Below are 16639 nucleotides of genomic sequence, written 5' to 3'. Positions count from 1 at the left end.
ATAAAGGAAAAAGAGCTTGGAGATGAGACCTTAGATTTAAACCAAGGAACAAAGGTGTATTTTGGAGAATTTGAATTACATAGGGATGGAAGAAACTTATCCTGATTATAAAAACTATTCTCCATCCTGTATAATTACAAGTCAGACAAGGAATGTTAGGGCATTGAACTGGTTTCTAAATAAGTCATATTGTATGAGATTCCTGATTAAATCACGTGTTAAGATCTTTGCAGCCATTTAATCTTGACTACCTAGCATGCCACGCAGAGAATGTCAGTAAATTTCCTTGTAAATGATTTTCTTTAGAAATTTAGTATGTGTTGTATTTCATTCTTGTATTTATGCATCAAGAGCTGAGTGAAGAACTGCAATTAACTACATATGTAAATCAGAAACTTCTGAAGTTTTAGTCTGAGCAAAGGTTCATACCAGACCAGTTGAAATATTGGCTGCTTCACTTCAGTGGTCTCTTAATTAATATTTTGGCATCTGCTGAACTCTGAATCAATTATATTATTTGTATCATTAGAGAGATCTGCCAGGACCACAGCATGATCAGGTCATTCTGAATTTTGCCTATTTCTAAAGCAGCTCACCCTTCTTAGAACTTGTGAATATGGTGATTTAATATTTCAAACTATAACAGCTGATGGAATAAAAAAATATTATGATGACAAAGATTGGAACTGATTGATGTGCAAGATCTCTGACAATGTTTTTGGAAGGCTGATGGGGAGAATATACTATACATTAACCTTGAATGGAACTGGAATCCATTCTTGATGTGGTGAAACCCATGACCTTGAATATACTATACATTAACCTTGAATGGAACTGGAATCCATTCTTGATGTGGTGAAACCCATGACCTTGAACCAACTGAATGTCGGGTCATCGCCTAAGATGACACAAAACCATTAGACATGGGAGTGGAATTAGGCCATTTGGGACATCAAGTCTGTACTGCCACTCTGTCATGGTTGATTGACTATCCTTTTCAACCCCATTGTCCTGCCTTCTCTTATCATCTTCCAGACAAACCTCTCCCCCAAATTCTACAAGTTTCATTCATAACGCCATTTCTCTAATGAGCAAAGTATCTGCAGGCCAATATTTTCCGATCACTTTCTGCAGACTCGACCTTCCACCTTGTGTGGACAGTTGAACTGAAATAGAGAGGTGACGGTAATGTCTGATCATTCCATTTAGTCATATCTGAGTTTACCCATGCAACTTTATTTTGCAGGTGACATTAAGATTGTGGACTTGTAGCCAGTGTAATATAATACACTTGGTTAGATCAGTTACAGATATGGGCAAAGAAATGGTAAATGAAATATTATCCAGACAAGTATTAAGTTGTGTACTTTGGAAGGTTGAATATATGGAGAATGTATATAATGAATGGCAGAATTCTTAAAAGCATTTATGTGCAGAAGGATCTTTAGTTCAGGTCCACAGCTCCTTGAAAGTGGCCTCGCAAGTAGAGTGATAACAAGACATATGGTATATTTGCCTTCATTGGGCATAGTTTTGAATACAAGAGTAAGGATGTTAAAGATACATAAAACCTTGGTTAGGCCACACTACAAGTACTGTGTGCAATTCATGTGGCTCCATTAAAAGAAGGAATTTGGAGTCTTTTTTTTGGATTTCAGATGTTGAGTATACTTTAAGAAGGAATAGAATTTGCAAGGTTAACAAGTTGCATGGTAAAATTAACAAACATAAAATTGAATCCTTAAAATCGAAGTTTATTCTGTGACACTCACTTTGAGACTTCTATGAAGAATGTGCCTGATTACATGTGTGATTTAAATCCCCAGTTCACAAATTTGCAATTGTGAGTGAATAAAAGCTGCCCTGTCTGTAATCACAGCAACAACTTTTTTGAAATTCTACCAAATTAGGTCCAAATCAAGTCTACTCCGGTTCAGATAGATGTATCACATGACTTGACAAAATCTTCATCTCTATCCAAATACAGAAGGCTCTTCTTTACAATAAATATCATTTATTTATTTAACATTATTATTATAAACAGTGATCTCTCCCATTGGGTCACAGAAATATATTGAGCAGATGCAGAATGACAAATCATTGAGTTTTCATTTGTCATCATTTTTATTCTTCCCTTCCCACTTACATTCCACCCTTAAGCAATCCCTTACCAATCTCAGAGCACTTAAGAGATTGCTTAAGGTGGAATGTGAGTTTAGGGGGGGAAATTTGAAAACTACTGCCAGAAGGGAATGGTTGGTGAAGAAAGAAGAACAAATCAGAGATGAAGGGGAGACGGTAGTTCCTTTAAATGGTGAAAGGGCAGGGGATGGGAAGGGGAAGCTAAGTATCCGGTGACAGCAAATGACAGCTCTCTTGTTCTGATGTAAAATGAAGTACAAAGTTGATAGACTTACTGCTGTTTTTGTTTTCAGATCACGAAGATCGACCAGAAATTAGATGACATCGTGATGATTATGAAAGACCATCTTGCCATGCAACAGACGTCACATTCCTCAGGCTCGACGTCATCAACCATCAAACTCTCTGTCTCCACTTCAGAGACATGTGCAATAAATTCCGAAGCTTGAAGCTTCACAGGCTGAATTTTCAATGTAAGCATCCATACTAGTAAATATTCTAAGAACATTAGTATGGGAAAAAAATCCAGATTAATGAAGCTTTCCCTTTTACTTTGAACAATGGATATAATTTCCTTTTAAAAGAATTGTTTTCATTGTAAAACTTGCCGATTTTGTAAAATTGCCTGCTAATAGATTTTAAATGTTTTTTTCATGGTAATTTAAATGTTATCAATGCTTCGCGGGTGAAGCTTTTAAATTACCAAATAACACCCGCTCTTAGTTAATGAAACAGTACTCCGCCATACTGAAGACCATTCGGAAGAAGCACTGAATTAGGTAATTCTGTGGGAACTTCACAATCCATCTCCAAAGATAGTTCAGTGGCTAAAATCATTGATTGCTGAGCAAGTCCCTAAAGATACCATTACCAGATTGAGCCTGTGACAGGTTGGATTGGATGTACTTGAGGTAATGTGGACCTTCTCAATTTCTGAAGCTATGTCCCTTCTTATTTAATCTGTTTCAATGGAATAGTCCTCACTGTCCCATTATCACCATGGAGAAAGATTTGTTCTGCTAGCAGATTGAAAAAAAGATCCTAAGAAGAGCATGAATTTCCAACTTGGTGCGACTATATGACGGGGCTCCAAAAATGCTTAACACTGGCAGCTTCATTCATGAACATAGCGAAGGGATTCAAAAAGATTGGATATGAACCTTGCAACATCCATTTGTGAAATTAATAAACATGTAAACAAAAACAACTAAAAGTGGGTGGGGTGGTGGGGGAAGGGAGATAAACTATTCCTTGAACTGTGCCAGAGGTAATTTTTCAAATGGAAATGTTCAGCTTGAATCATTTACTCCATACTCCATGAAGTCCAAAGTGGATCATTCATCTTGATCTCCTCCAAGGTTATCTTAGAAGCCAGAATTAAGCCAATTCAATTTTGTCCATGTGATATCCTGTTTGCTACAACCTCAAAGAATGCCAGTAGATTTGTCAAACACAATTTCTCCCATAAATACACACAAACTCTGCCATGTGCTGTTACCACTAAAAAATAGACCTGTATACTTCCTGTCTCAGATGTCAGGCTGATTCATCTCTAATACATCTTCTCTCTCTCCCTCTTAAATATTGTGGTAACATTTTCTGTGAGAACCATTCTAGAATCAACAGAATCTTGGAAGATGACAACAAGTGAATCCATCCACTAATTCTGCAGCTACTTCCTTCAACCCTTTACGGTGCAGGTCTTTAGGTGCTGGGGATTGTTTCTTTTTCTATCGTTTCTTTTGTTCTGTGTAATTTGTCTTACCCAAGTCTGTAAGGGACTTCCATTAACTTAACCTTTTTCCATAGCTTGAAGTTTTTGCAGCTTGATCTTGTGTTTCTCTCTGAGCTACCTGTGATGCTCCTGCACTAAAGTCTGAAACAATCCAATCCTCTGTCTTACTAGTTGTTTCATAGCCTTTTCCTCACTTTATTCTACTTTTTTTTTCACTTACTATGACAAGACTGTTTTCCCTGATTTGTCTAAAAATGCTTTGTATTGCAGTAAACTGGATAGTGGGTCTTGAAATGTTAGCCATAGCCTCTTAGTCATACCTTTCCATTTTGTTTCCCAAGGCCAGCATTTCCTCATACCTTCATGGGTTTGCTTTTTCAAATTTTAAACCCTGGTTTATGATTGATTAAATGATTTTTAGGATTTATTCTTGTCATATTAGAATTCAAGTTAATAGTGATCTTAAATCAGCCATGAACCCCTTCTCATTAAATAGTTGATCCAAAACACCTTGTTCATTCATGATCTATTTCTGAAAGGTTCCAAAAATTAATTCTCCACAATACCAGTGATCATTTGATTTTCCCCTGTGCATATGTAGATCAAAAGCCCTTTGTTTATTGTATTATTTTGTTATATACACCTCTGATATTTTAACATACTTTACCTTTCTTTATTATTAGTGTTTGGTGGCCTATGTGCAACACCTACCAAAGGATTTACTTCGCCCAGACTAATTCTACTTGTTTATTTTCTGAGCCAAGGACCTTTCTTTCTACTTCTTTTATCCTTTCAAAATAAATCAAGACAATATTGCCTCCTTTTTTATTTTGCATTTCTTTTGAAAAGTTACATATCACAGATTATTTCTTTCACAACCCTTGATCATTTGCAATTGCATCTCCGTACTCATTTCAGATCATACCCATTTATTTCTAGTTGTGCCTTTAATTTATCCACCTTTATACAAATCCCACCTGCATTCTCAAAAGGAGCTTCAATTGTCACTTTATACTTGTTTGCTGCAACTCCAGCTAGAGATGTGTTCTTATGTTTATATGTGTTGTTTCCTGCCAAATTCTGGGTATTATTACCATTGTGTCACCTGGTTTTATTGCTATAAGACCATAAGACATAGGAGCAGAAATAGGCTATTCAGCCCATTGAATCTGCCTCACCATTCAATCAGCAGTTGATCCATTTTCCCACTCAGCCCCACTGCCCGGTCTTCTCCCCATAACCTTAGATGCCCTGGCTAAACAAGAACCTATAAACCTCTACCTTAAATGCACCCAATGACCTGGCCTCCACAACCACCTATGGCAACAAATTCCAAAGATTTACCACCCTCTGGCTAAAGAAATTCCAACACATCTCTGTTCTAACCGAACACTCTTTAATCCTGAAGTCCTAGACTCTCCCACCATGGAAAATAACGTTTCTACATCTACTTTGTCCAAGCCTTTCAACATTCAAAATATTTCAATGAGATCCCCCTCATCCTAAATTCCAATACAGGCCAAGAGCTGTCAAACATTCCTCATATGATAACCCTTTCATTCCACTTGGAACTTCTTCATACATTTGATTAATAATCAGGAATATAGCTTATCACAACATGACAAAGTTACACAATTTCCAAAAATGCTTCTTCATCAATGTCAGTCCAAGCATCTCCCCAGTTCCTATCTGCACCCAGCTGTGCCAAGCATCATTCCCTTGTGTCTGCTATTAACACATTTTTGAAAACTGCCTTTAGTTACTCTCAGTTGATCTTCCTATTGAAGTCAGTGACTAGTGGAGTACCACAGGATCTGTTCTGGGACCCCTGCTCTTTGTGATTTTTCATATTACCTGGATGATGAGGTGGAAGGATGGATCAGTAAGTTTGTGGATGATATGAAAGTTAAGGGAGTTGTGGATGGAACTGAAGGTTGTTGAAGGTTACAAGAGGATATAGACAGGATACAAAGTTGGGCAGAAAAGTGGCAGATGGATTTCAATTGGGATAAGTGTGAAGTGATACCTTTTGGAAGAACAAACCAGAAGGCTGAGTACAGGGTTAATGGTCAGTTACTTAAGAGTGTGGATGAACAGAGGACCTTGGAGTTCAAAACCATTCATCCCTCAAGGTCACTGCACAAGTTGATAGGATAGTTAAGAAGGCCTATGGAATACTGGGATTCATTAATAGAGGGATTTAATTCTGGAATAGATAAGTCATGTTGCAATTCTACAAATTCTATTGTGTTCAGATCTGGTCTTATAGGAAGGATGTGGAAGCTTTGGAGAGGGGGTAGAGGAGCTTTATCAGGATGTTTCCTGGATTGGGAAACAAGTCTTATGAGGCAAGGTTAGCAGAGAAGGATGAGAGAAGATTTGATAGAGGTCTACAAGATTATGAGAGGTATAGATAGGGTGGACAGCCAGTACCTGTTTCTCAAGGCAGGATCAACAAACACCAGAGGACATATGTAAAAACTGAAGGAATGGTGGTGGAGGCTGAAACATTGGGAGCATTTAAGAGACTCTTAGACAAACACATGGATGAAAGAAAAATAGAGGGTTATGAGGTAGGAAGGGTTTAGTTTTTTTTTAGGAAGGGATATATGGGTCAGCACATCAATGAGGGGAAAAGGGACTGTACTGTGCTGTATTGTTCTATGTTCTACTCTTGCAGCACAAAAGCCCTTTCTTATTCCTCATGCACTTCAAAACATTCTTTGCACCCAATTGCACCTTTCTCTGTATGACCTTTCTCTGTAGATTTTCTAAGTTTCCTGATCAAAACTTGCTCCTTTTCCCTAACTTGCTCTTAATTTAAAGTCCTATCTACAGGCCTAGTTACTGACATTTCATATTTCTCTTTACAACATATGTTTAATGGCCCAAATATATACTTGATGAGCCAAATGGCATCTGTCTTTGGTGGATCTCACACCAATCCCCATCAACCCCACCACCCCCTCCTACCCCACTGATTCCTTTGCAACTTATTCCCTCTGACATGTCCATCAACTCCCTAGATTCTCTTCATTTCCTTACAAAACAAATCAATCTATCAATCAGCATATAGTCAGGAGGGGAGAAGAAACTGGAGCACCTAGGGCAGTGGTTTTCAAACTGCCTGCCTAAACTCACATACCACCTTAAGCAATCCCTTACTAAACACAGAGCACCTATGGCATAGAGATTGCTTAAGGTGGAATGTGAGTTTAAGGGAGCAGTTTGAAAACCACTGCTCTAGGGGAAACTAACTCAGTCACAGGTTAAACATTCAAAGTCAACAAAGACTACAGTGAAGATCAGAATTACTGTGAGGTGACAACTATAAATGTTGTGCCATCCAATTTATGAAGAACATTGATCTCCACTAGATTCAAGTGGTGTGGACCAATGTTCTTCATAAATTGGGTGGCACAACATTTAGAATTGTCGCCTGAAACAGCATCATGTTGATCATTTAAAACTATATTCATCCCATCCAGGTCACATGACAGCTTTGTACACTCTGTACAAAATTCTCTGCAATAATTTAATGCTTCTTTAGTAACATGGTCCAAATCCAATATCTTCTACAACAAGAAAGGGTAGTGATGTACTCTTGGAATACCATCTTTCCTAGCCATACAGTTTCCTCAGAAATATTTCTTCAATGAAACTACTCAAAGTCCTGGCACTCCGTACTGAGCAACACTTTGACATCAGATTCACAGCAGCCACAGTTTAAGACAGTGATTTTCAAACTGCCCCCCTAAACTCACATTCCACCGTAAGCAATCCCTATGCCATAAGTGCTCTATGATTGGTAAGGGATTGCTTACGGTGGTATGTGAGTGGGAAGGGAAGATTGAGAACCACAGCTCTAGACCCAATTGTTACGGAAAAGTTGTCATTGGCCCATTTCCTTTGGAGTTATGAAACTGTGCACATGAGTCAATTAGGTTAAATTAAAACAGTAGTTTTCTAAACTTTTTCTTTCCACTCACATACCACCTTAAGTAATCCTTACTAATCACAAAGCATTTATGGCATAGGGAATGTTTAAGGTGGAATGTGAGTTTGGGCTGGAGGAGAGGCAGTTTGAAAACCACTGTTTAAAGAGGATCTTTTTTTAAATAGGCAACTGCTGTTAGTAGGACATGCCAGTGGCACTCATATTCCATCAATGAATCCCAGCTCTTCCATATATGACTCATCTTCCATCTGACCCCTTTTTTTCCCTCTTGCTTTTCTCCCCCTTTGTCTAGCACCTACCAGTCAATTGCCTCTATCCATTATCCTTCACCTCTCCCTGGTTCATCAGTTGCATCCCTGGCCTGACTAACCCCTCCCACCCAGTCCACATCACACTGGCAAAATCCCTGACTTGATGAAGGGTTCCAGCCTGAAACACTGACAATTCTTTTTCTGCCACTGAAGCTGATCAACCCAATAAGTTCCTCCAGTAGATTGTTGTTGCAAAAAATATGTGTTCTCCAGTATTCAAACAGGAACAATGCTGGACTGTGATTGCTACTGGCTTTGTTTTTCTTGGTTTTAGTTCAATTCACAGAAATGGATATAGTGAAAGAATAATTACAGGAGGAATAAGGTCTAGGAGAATCAAGGTAGCTAAACTTCTGAGATTAGAGCATAAAACATACTGAAAATAAGGTCATTAATCAACTGTGGGTGGAATAAAAGGAGATTTTGAATAATTACATTTCAAAAATATTTTTACAAACAAGGTTATTTTCTTTGGTTTATGAATGAGAAATGTTAACAGCATAGATATTTTATTTTTTTACAAAATTCTCTGACGGAATTAATTCCAAATTCATTATAGTACTGTAATTAATAGTATCATTCAAATTATGCCTTCCTAATCCAGGGAAGAGAGATCAGTTAGTTGCACTGTAATTGAAATTTTATCTGGAACAGGAGGGATCATCAGTTTATATTAAAAATATTATATTGCTAGGAAGCTTATTATAGCATATAATGCTAATCCAATGACGAAGTCATCTTTAACAGTAAAGAAATTGCAGATAATGGTAACCATTGTCACAATCAGAGTGAGTTGAAAATTTGAAAATAAAATATTGGTAAAATTGGCACACGGAAATATGCACATTTATCTAATTTTCCAGTATTATTTTTTAAATGACATTATCCACATCTCTCTGAATAAAAGAACTGCTATCTGTAATGGTAATTATGAAACTCACCTTGTCATTAAAAATTCATCTGGTTTACAAATATCCTTTCAGAAATTAAATCTGAAATCTTTATCTAGTCTGGCCTATATGATTACCAAAGTGACTGACTCTTAGATGGCCTCAGTTCAAGGATAATAGAATTGGGCTATGAACATTGGCTTTCAATGTTCATATCCTGTAAACAAATAAAAGAAAGAGATAGCCATTGGCAAAGTAGTGCATCATATGGAGAATCAAAAGGTTTATTCACATTGTGCTGGCTTTTTAATAAAATGTACAAAGTTAATAAACTATATCTAGACAGAAGTAGAAGCAATAAAAGGAGACTAGTTTGTCTTCTTCATTCATAATAATATTCTAGGACCTGGAGAATGGAGATCGGGAGTGTAGTCTGGAGAATATTTGTAATGTGTTAAGGTATTTTGATACATCCTTACAGAAAAGACAAGTGAGGAGATTACTGAGGCCTTTTATCCTCACAAGCAACAGGAAAGGTCCCAGAGAACAGGAGAATAGCCAATGTTGTACTTTTGTTCAAAAATGAAAATAGGAATATCCAGGAAATCATAAGCCATTAGATAGTATTCACACACCTTTGAAAAGACACAGTAAGATGAAGGACAGTCAATATAGTTGTGAGAGCAGATAACATCTTATCAATTTGAGTGTGTTTTTTTGAGAAAATGATAAAGGCAGGGCAGTGAATGTTGGCGATAGGGGCTTTGGTAAGGTATTTTATAAGGTCCCCCATGGTAGGCTATTCCAGATTCATAGGATCCATGGTGAATCCAGAGCAGCACGATTAGTGAAGCAGTCAACTCAACACTATTACAGCACCAATGACCTGAATTCCAATATGGCGCTGTCTGTAAGGAGTTTGTAAGTTCTCCCCGTGACCTGCTTGGGTTTCCTCCCAGCCTCCAAAAATGTACGCGGTTTGCAGGTTAATTGGTGTATTTGAGGTGCATGTGTTCATGGGTCAGAAGAGCCTGTTATCGTGCTGTAGCATTAAAATTAAACATTTTTAAAATGAATCCATAGTTTGAACAGTGTAGAGAGGGATATTAAAGAATACAACAAGATATAGATCAGTTATAGATAGGGACAGAGAAACTGCAAATAGAGGTTAATCCAGACAAATGTGAAGTTGCACCTTGGGATGTCAAAAAAAGGGAACAAATGCAATTAACGGCATGACACTTTAAAAAACAATGATGGCCAGAAGAATCTGCGAGTTCAGGCGCATAGATCCTTGAAAGTAAGAAGTGAGAGGCAATTTAAAAAAATTAATTGAGTGGTAGGTGCCTGTAACTGGCTGTCTCGAGTAGTGGTGGAACCAAAGACAACAGTAGCAGTTAAGAGGCTTTTAGATATGCATGTGAATTTGCGGAACAGAGAGGGATATCAATCATGTGGAAGCAACAGAATTTTAATTTGAGCATCCTGTTCAGCCGCATGGGATAAAGGGCCTGTTCCTGTACCATATAGTTCCATGTTTTAGGTTTTAATTAAATTATATGGGAAATTTAAAATACCTCTATTTATTAACATCACTGATTTATCAGCCAATTTCACAAATTCATTTTTCCACTATAAACCCCAAAAACCTGTTGGATATCAAAATTCAGATTACAAACTAACAATTAACTCAACATTAATTGATAGAGAATTCTATCATTTACTAACTTCACAACTTCAGTCAAAAATTTCATTACATGCAATCTGATTACTCAAAATCAAGACCAATCCAAAATATGCAGTTAATTTACAACTCATCAAATACTCTGGCATCACCAAGGAAGAAATATGGATCCATCAGTCTGGCATCACCATTAAAAATGCCTTTATTTTGCTTTAATTTAAAATTAAATGCTGTGAGAACCCTTAATGAGTTATTACAGCCAGTTGAAGAAAATATTTCACAAATGAAGTAAAAGACAAACGACTGCAGACACCATGATTGAAGTTAAAAACACAAAGCTGGAGAAATTCAGCAGGTCAAACAGTGTACCATACTTTATATACCAAAAGTAAAGATGCATAACCAATGTTTTGGGCTCGAACCCTTCATCAAAGTATCTATATAAAGTACACTGTTATTTATGGGATCTTGGACCACTAAAATGTAATTTGGGGAACATGATAAACAGGTTTACACAGAAGTTGTCCTATTTATATGACATCCCAATACATTTCAGTGCTTTTTTGCACATGCTGTACATTTAGTAAAAGGTTATTTCTGAAAATAGTAGTGCGACTTCCCTGACAATCATTTGCTTTACTGTGGTAAGTAAGGATTAGGATTTTGTATGTACACAGACATATGTTTAAATCACTACATTATTTGTTTATGGTAAGTCTCAAAAAAAGGAACAAATCATTCAGCAACCATCTCGCAAAAGAAAAACTAATATAACCAAATATCATTCTCGCAGTTCCATAGTTTACATGAACTTCAACATTGGCATTCCATTCATTAATGCAAAATAGGTGTATATTATACATTTACCAACTACAGTTTCATTATGAAAACTAAATTATCATTAAACATTGAAAATTACAGCACAGTACAGGGCCTTTGGCCCACAATGTGCCTCATAAGATGCATTCTCCAATCCAGACAACATCCTAGTAAATCACTTCTGAACCCTTCTGTATTGAGGTGGCCAGAACTGAACACAATCTTCCAATTGTGGTCTAAACAGAGTTTTATAGAGTTAAAACATTACCTCTCGACTCTTGAACTCAATCCCCCAACTAATGAAGGCCAGCATACCATAAGCCTTCTTAGCTACCTCATTAAACTACGAGGCAACCTTAAGAGAGCTATGGATTTGGACCTCAAAGTCTCTTTGTTTTTCCACATTAAGAATCCTGCCATTAACCATGTACTCAGCCTTCAGGTTTGATCTTCCATAATGCATCACTTCACACTCTGTCTACCACTTTTCTGCCAAACTCTGCATCTTGTCTTTATTCTGTTGCAACCTATAACAACCTTCTACACTATCCACAACACCTTCACCCTTTGTGTCAGCTGCAAACTGACACATCCCTCTACTTCTTCATCCAGGTCATTTAAAAAAAATTCACAAAGGGCAGGGATCCTAGAACAGATCCCTGCAAAACTCCTATGGTTGCAGACCACCAAATAGAATACATTCCATCTGCAACTCGCCCCTGCTTTCTGCAGGCAAGCCAATTCTGAATCCGCACAGATAAAATTTCATGGATCCCATGCCTCATGACTTTCAGAATGAGTCTACCATGGGGGTCCTTGTCAAATGCCTTACTAAAATCCATATACACCACATCTACCATCCTACCTTCGTCAAGTCCTTTTGTTACTTTAGACTCATGAGGCATGACCTACCCTTCGCAAAGTCATGCTGTCTATCCTTGAGAAGACAATACTTCTCTAAATGCTCGTAAATACTGTCCCTAAGAATCCTCTCCAATAATTTGTCCACCACTGGCACAACACCGATTGTTGTATTATTCACAGAATTCATCATATTATCTTTTTTTAAACAAGGGATTCATATTTGCCATTCTCCAATTCCTCCAGTACTTCCCCTGTAGCCAGGGAAGATGCAACAATCATTGCCAATGTTCCAGAGGCTTATCAATCCTAATGTTTTTGTGAAGATCCAGCATTTCCTCTTTCTTAAACTCAACTTGCTCCACCACATAGACTTGTTCTATTCTGACCTCGCTTAATGAAGGTGCTTTTCTCTGGTGAACACTGAACCAAAGTATACATTTAGGTCCTCACCTACCTCTTTTGCTTTCAGGCACATGTTGCCTCCCTTATCCTTAAGCAGTCATACCTTTACTCTCGTCATCCTTTTGTTCAGGGCCCCACAAGGGCTGTGGGCTGCTGCAGACTAGCTCTTGGGAACAAGGTATCAGAACTGGGATTCAAGAGGGTGCTGAGGGCAAGAAGGGTTCCCGAAAGGTATTCCTGATCTTATCGGAGGATTGGATCTGGAGCTCAGGTTGTCAATGGATCAAACAGGAGTCTATGCAGCTACAGAGACAATGGGAGCACTAGAGGCGAACCCACGGACACACAGTGTCTCAAAAGGAAATCTCTTTTGCTTCTCTTTTACTGCAAGGGGTGGTAGGCAACCTTTTGTTTGCCTTTCAGCAGGCAAAAGGCAATTTTGTGTAATATTACTTGTTATGAACTACTGCGTGACAATAAAATAATCTTGAATCTGCACATATGCATATGCATATGTTTTGATATGAAGGTTTTCCTTCATTGTATTTGCCAAGGCCTTCTCATACTCCCTTCCAACTTTCCTTCGTCCTTTCTTAAGTTTCCTCCTTGCTTCCATATAATTTTCATGAGCCCATCCTGTCTTTTGCTTTCTAAATCTTATGTATGCTTCCTTCTTGTCTGAGGAGGGTGCAAAAATTAGTCGAGGACCCATACCACCACCAAAACGGCATTTTTCGACTATTCACATTGGGAAAGAGATACAGGAGTATCAGAGCCAACACCACCCGGCTGAGAAATTGAGGAACACCTTCTACCTGTGAGCATGAACAAGCAAAGGAACTGCTCTCACTAACCATCCAAGACTCTAATATTTACTAAACAATATTTATTAATTTATTTTTATGAATGAATATTTGTCCTGAGTATGTATTGTTTGTATCTGGTGCGTTACATTTGGTGTGTGCCTGCATTTTTTTCAGATTTCAGATCCAGATTTTTTTTGTTATACAACCCTGAGATTCTTTTTTTTCTGTGGGCGAGGCAGAATTACCACTTACTGATAGAGCAAAGAGAAACTGTACACACTGTATACATGTAAACAAATAAAAAATCAATGTTAACAAACTGAATATGCATTACAAAGAGAATTTTAAAAATCAATAAAGGGCACAAGTAAGAGTCTTTAAATGAGTTCCTGATTGAGTTTGTTGTTGAGGAGTCTGATGGTGGAGGGGTAGCAGCCATTCGTGAACCTGGTGGTGCGAGTCTTGTGGCACCTATACCTTTTTCTCTGATGGTAGCAGGGAGGACAGAGTGTGTGCTGGGTAGTGTGGATCCTTGCTGATTGCTGCTGGTCTCAGAAGGCAGCGTTCCCTGTGATGGTCTCAGCTACCTTTTGAGGGATGATGGTGTTAAATGCCGAACTGCATTCAATAAAGAGCATCTTGATGTATGCATTTTTACTATCCAGGCATTCCGGGACTTCATCTACTGTGAGACAGCATCTACTGTAGACCTGTTGCTACGATAGGCAAACTAAAATATATCCATGTTGCTACTCAGACAGGAGCTGATATACTTTAACACCAACCTTTCAAAACATTTCATCATTGTTGATGAAAGAGCTACTGGTCAATAGTCACTAAGGCAGGTTACTGCACTCTTCTTGGGCACTGGTATGAATGATGCCTGTTTGAAACAGGTGGGTACCCCACCTTGCTGGAGTGAGATAATAAATACCATGAATACAGACTTTTAATTCTCTGCCAGGTACTCTGTCAGAGCCAGATGCTTTGCTCGGATTTACTCTCTGAAGGCAGCACGCACATCATCCTCAGATACGGACAGGATGGGATCATCAGGGATGTGGGGGTATGTAGGGGTGGTTCTTTGCTGTTACTGTAGAAAGCATTGAATTCCTCTGGGAGTGAAGTTTTACCATCTGCTACTTAACCTGATTTAGTTTTGTAGCAGGTTAAGGCATTTAGTTCCACAGCTGCCAAAAAGTGTCCCTTGTTTCCATTTTCATCCAGAATCAGCATTTAGTCCGGGAGATAGCTTTTTGCAGGTCATTCCTGCTCCTGCTGTATTCATCTGGATCACCAGACTTAAATACCTGTGATCGGCTCTCAGCAGGTTCTGGATTTCATTGTTGATCCAGGGCTTTTGGTTGGGGAAAACCCTGAATAATTTGGTGGGGACACATTCGTCCACAGCTGTTTTGATAAAGACACCTCAGACAGGAGACAGGATAAATAAAGATTTTGCACCGAGGGCCAGAGAATGCTGTTTAAGTGGGTTCTATTTGTCCAATTGGATGATAATAAATTTAAATTTCTTCCTCTTAACTAGCTGCTTCACCTGTTTTATTATTCACAGATCCATCTTTTCCCTGTCTCGGTGGGACAAACCAATCCCAAACCCCGCAAGTGGTCCCTAAACATGCTCCAGATTTCTTCTGTCCTTTTCTCCAAGAACATCTGTTCCCAATTTACACTCCCTGGTTCCTGCCTAACCCCATTGTAATTAGCCCTTCTCCAATTAAACTTTCCCATGTGTCTGCTCTTTTTCCTTGTCCATAACAATGCTAAAGGTCAGGGAGTTGTGGTCACTTTCACCAAAATGTTTCCCCACTGAGAGGTCTGTCACATGACCAGGTTCATTACCCAGTACTCGATCCAGTATGGCCTCTCCTCTAGTTGGTTAGTCCACATTCTGTGTCAGGAATACTTCTTGGACACACCTGACTAATTCTGCCACTCTTGCAGTAAGGAGGTGCCAGTCAATATTTCAGAAGTTGAAGTCTCTGATTACAACAACCCTGTAATTTCTGCACCATTCCAAAGTCTGCCTGCTTATCTGTTCCACAGTATCCTGAAGATTATTTGGGAGCCTATAGGCCACTCCCAAAACAGGGATCACTCCCTTCCTGTTTCTGACTTACACCCACACTGACTTAATGGACAATCTCTCTACAACATCCTCCCTTTCTGCAGCTGTGTCGCTAGCCATAATTTGTAAAGCATCTTCAAAACTGCTTAAAATAATTTTTTTCTTCTTTCAGAAGATCCAGTTAAATTTGGTTGCATCTGAGGTTTCCTTCTCTGCATTACATTTATTAATAATAATGATACTTTTTCATCTTAAATTTAGTAAACTTACCATTGTGCTTATTGTTGTTCAAACAAATGAATCAAAGTGTTGAAGTTAATTATTTCCATACAAGTCTAGAGTATCACCAAATATTACTGTAGCCCTTGAATCAATTGCAGTAACATTGGAGTCTGTTCCTTTGGTGCAGACCACATTACATCTTCCTATTCCTATCTTGCAAGTACATTTCTTCAGCTGATCCAGCTACTTTGTACACATTAAGAACTGATGATGTTTGCAACACATCCAAATGTAATCAAGGATTTTTTTTTAACTCATTCATCCCTTGTTACTTCTGACATTTATGCTTCTTTACAATTGAAACAGTATATCAGTTGTTATACTACCAGAGTGAAATGGAAATCATGAAATGCATCTTTAGTCAGAAAATGAGTTTATTGAAAAGTCAGACTGATTGTGTTAAATGCAACAAAAATATTGTGTCAACAACAGAAAATGCAAGAGCTGAATTTAATGTGAAGTTCATGTAAAAACACAGAACTTCAAAAGTGCTATTGACCTTGGATTATGGGCTGGAGATGTTATATCAAAGTACATATTGGCAATTAAGTTCAAATCATTCTAAATACATAACAAAAAAATATTTGGATATAGCTGTAGCCAAATTTAGAAGGAGAAAATGTTAGAAACACAAAGCAAGTTAGACAACACCTGTCGAAA

General features: G+C 38.1%; 2 protein-coding genes across 4 annotated transcripts in view; one reads left to right on the top strand and one right to left on the bottom strand.

Moving 5' to 3' along the window:
• LOC138746044 (potassium voltage-gated channel subfamily KQT member 1-like) overlaps positions 1-2599 on the top strand; it is a 325548-nt gene extending 322949 nt beyond the window's left edge. The window contains exon 19 of the mRNA XM_069903760.1: positions 2436-2599. Within this exon, the coding sequence (XP_069759861.1) occupies positions 2436-2591 (156 nt within the window). The 3' untranslated portion in view covers positions 2592-2599. The remainder of the gene's footprint in view (positions 1-2435) is intronic.
• LOC138746048 (uncharacterized) overlaps positions 1-16639 on the bottom strand; it is a 123228-nt gene that overhangs the window by 38943 nt on the left and 67646 nt on the right. The window lies entirely within an intron of this gene.

Source organism: Narcine bancroftii, chromosome 11 (assembly GCF_036971445.1).
Source record: "Narcine bancroftii isolate sNarBan1 chromosome 11, sNarBan1.hap1, whole genome shotgun sequence".
NCBI classification, from domain to species: domain Eukaryota; kingdom Metazoa; phylum Chordata; class Chondrichthyes; order Torpediniformes; family Narcinidae; genus Narcine; species Narcine bancroftii.
The sequence above is the reverse complement of the archived record's forward strand: the minus strand, read 5'-3'. Positions and strand labels throughout refer to the sequence as shown.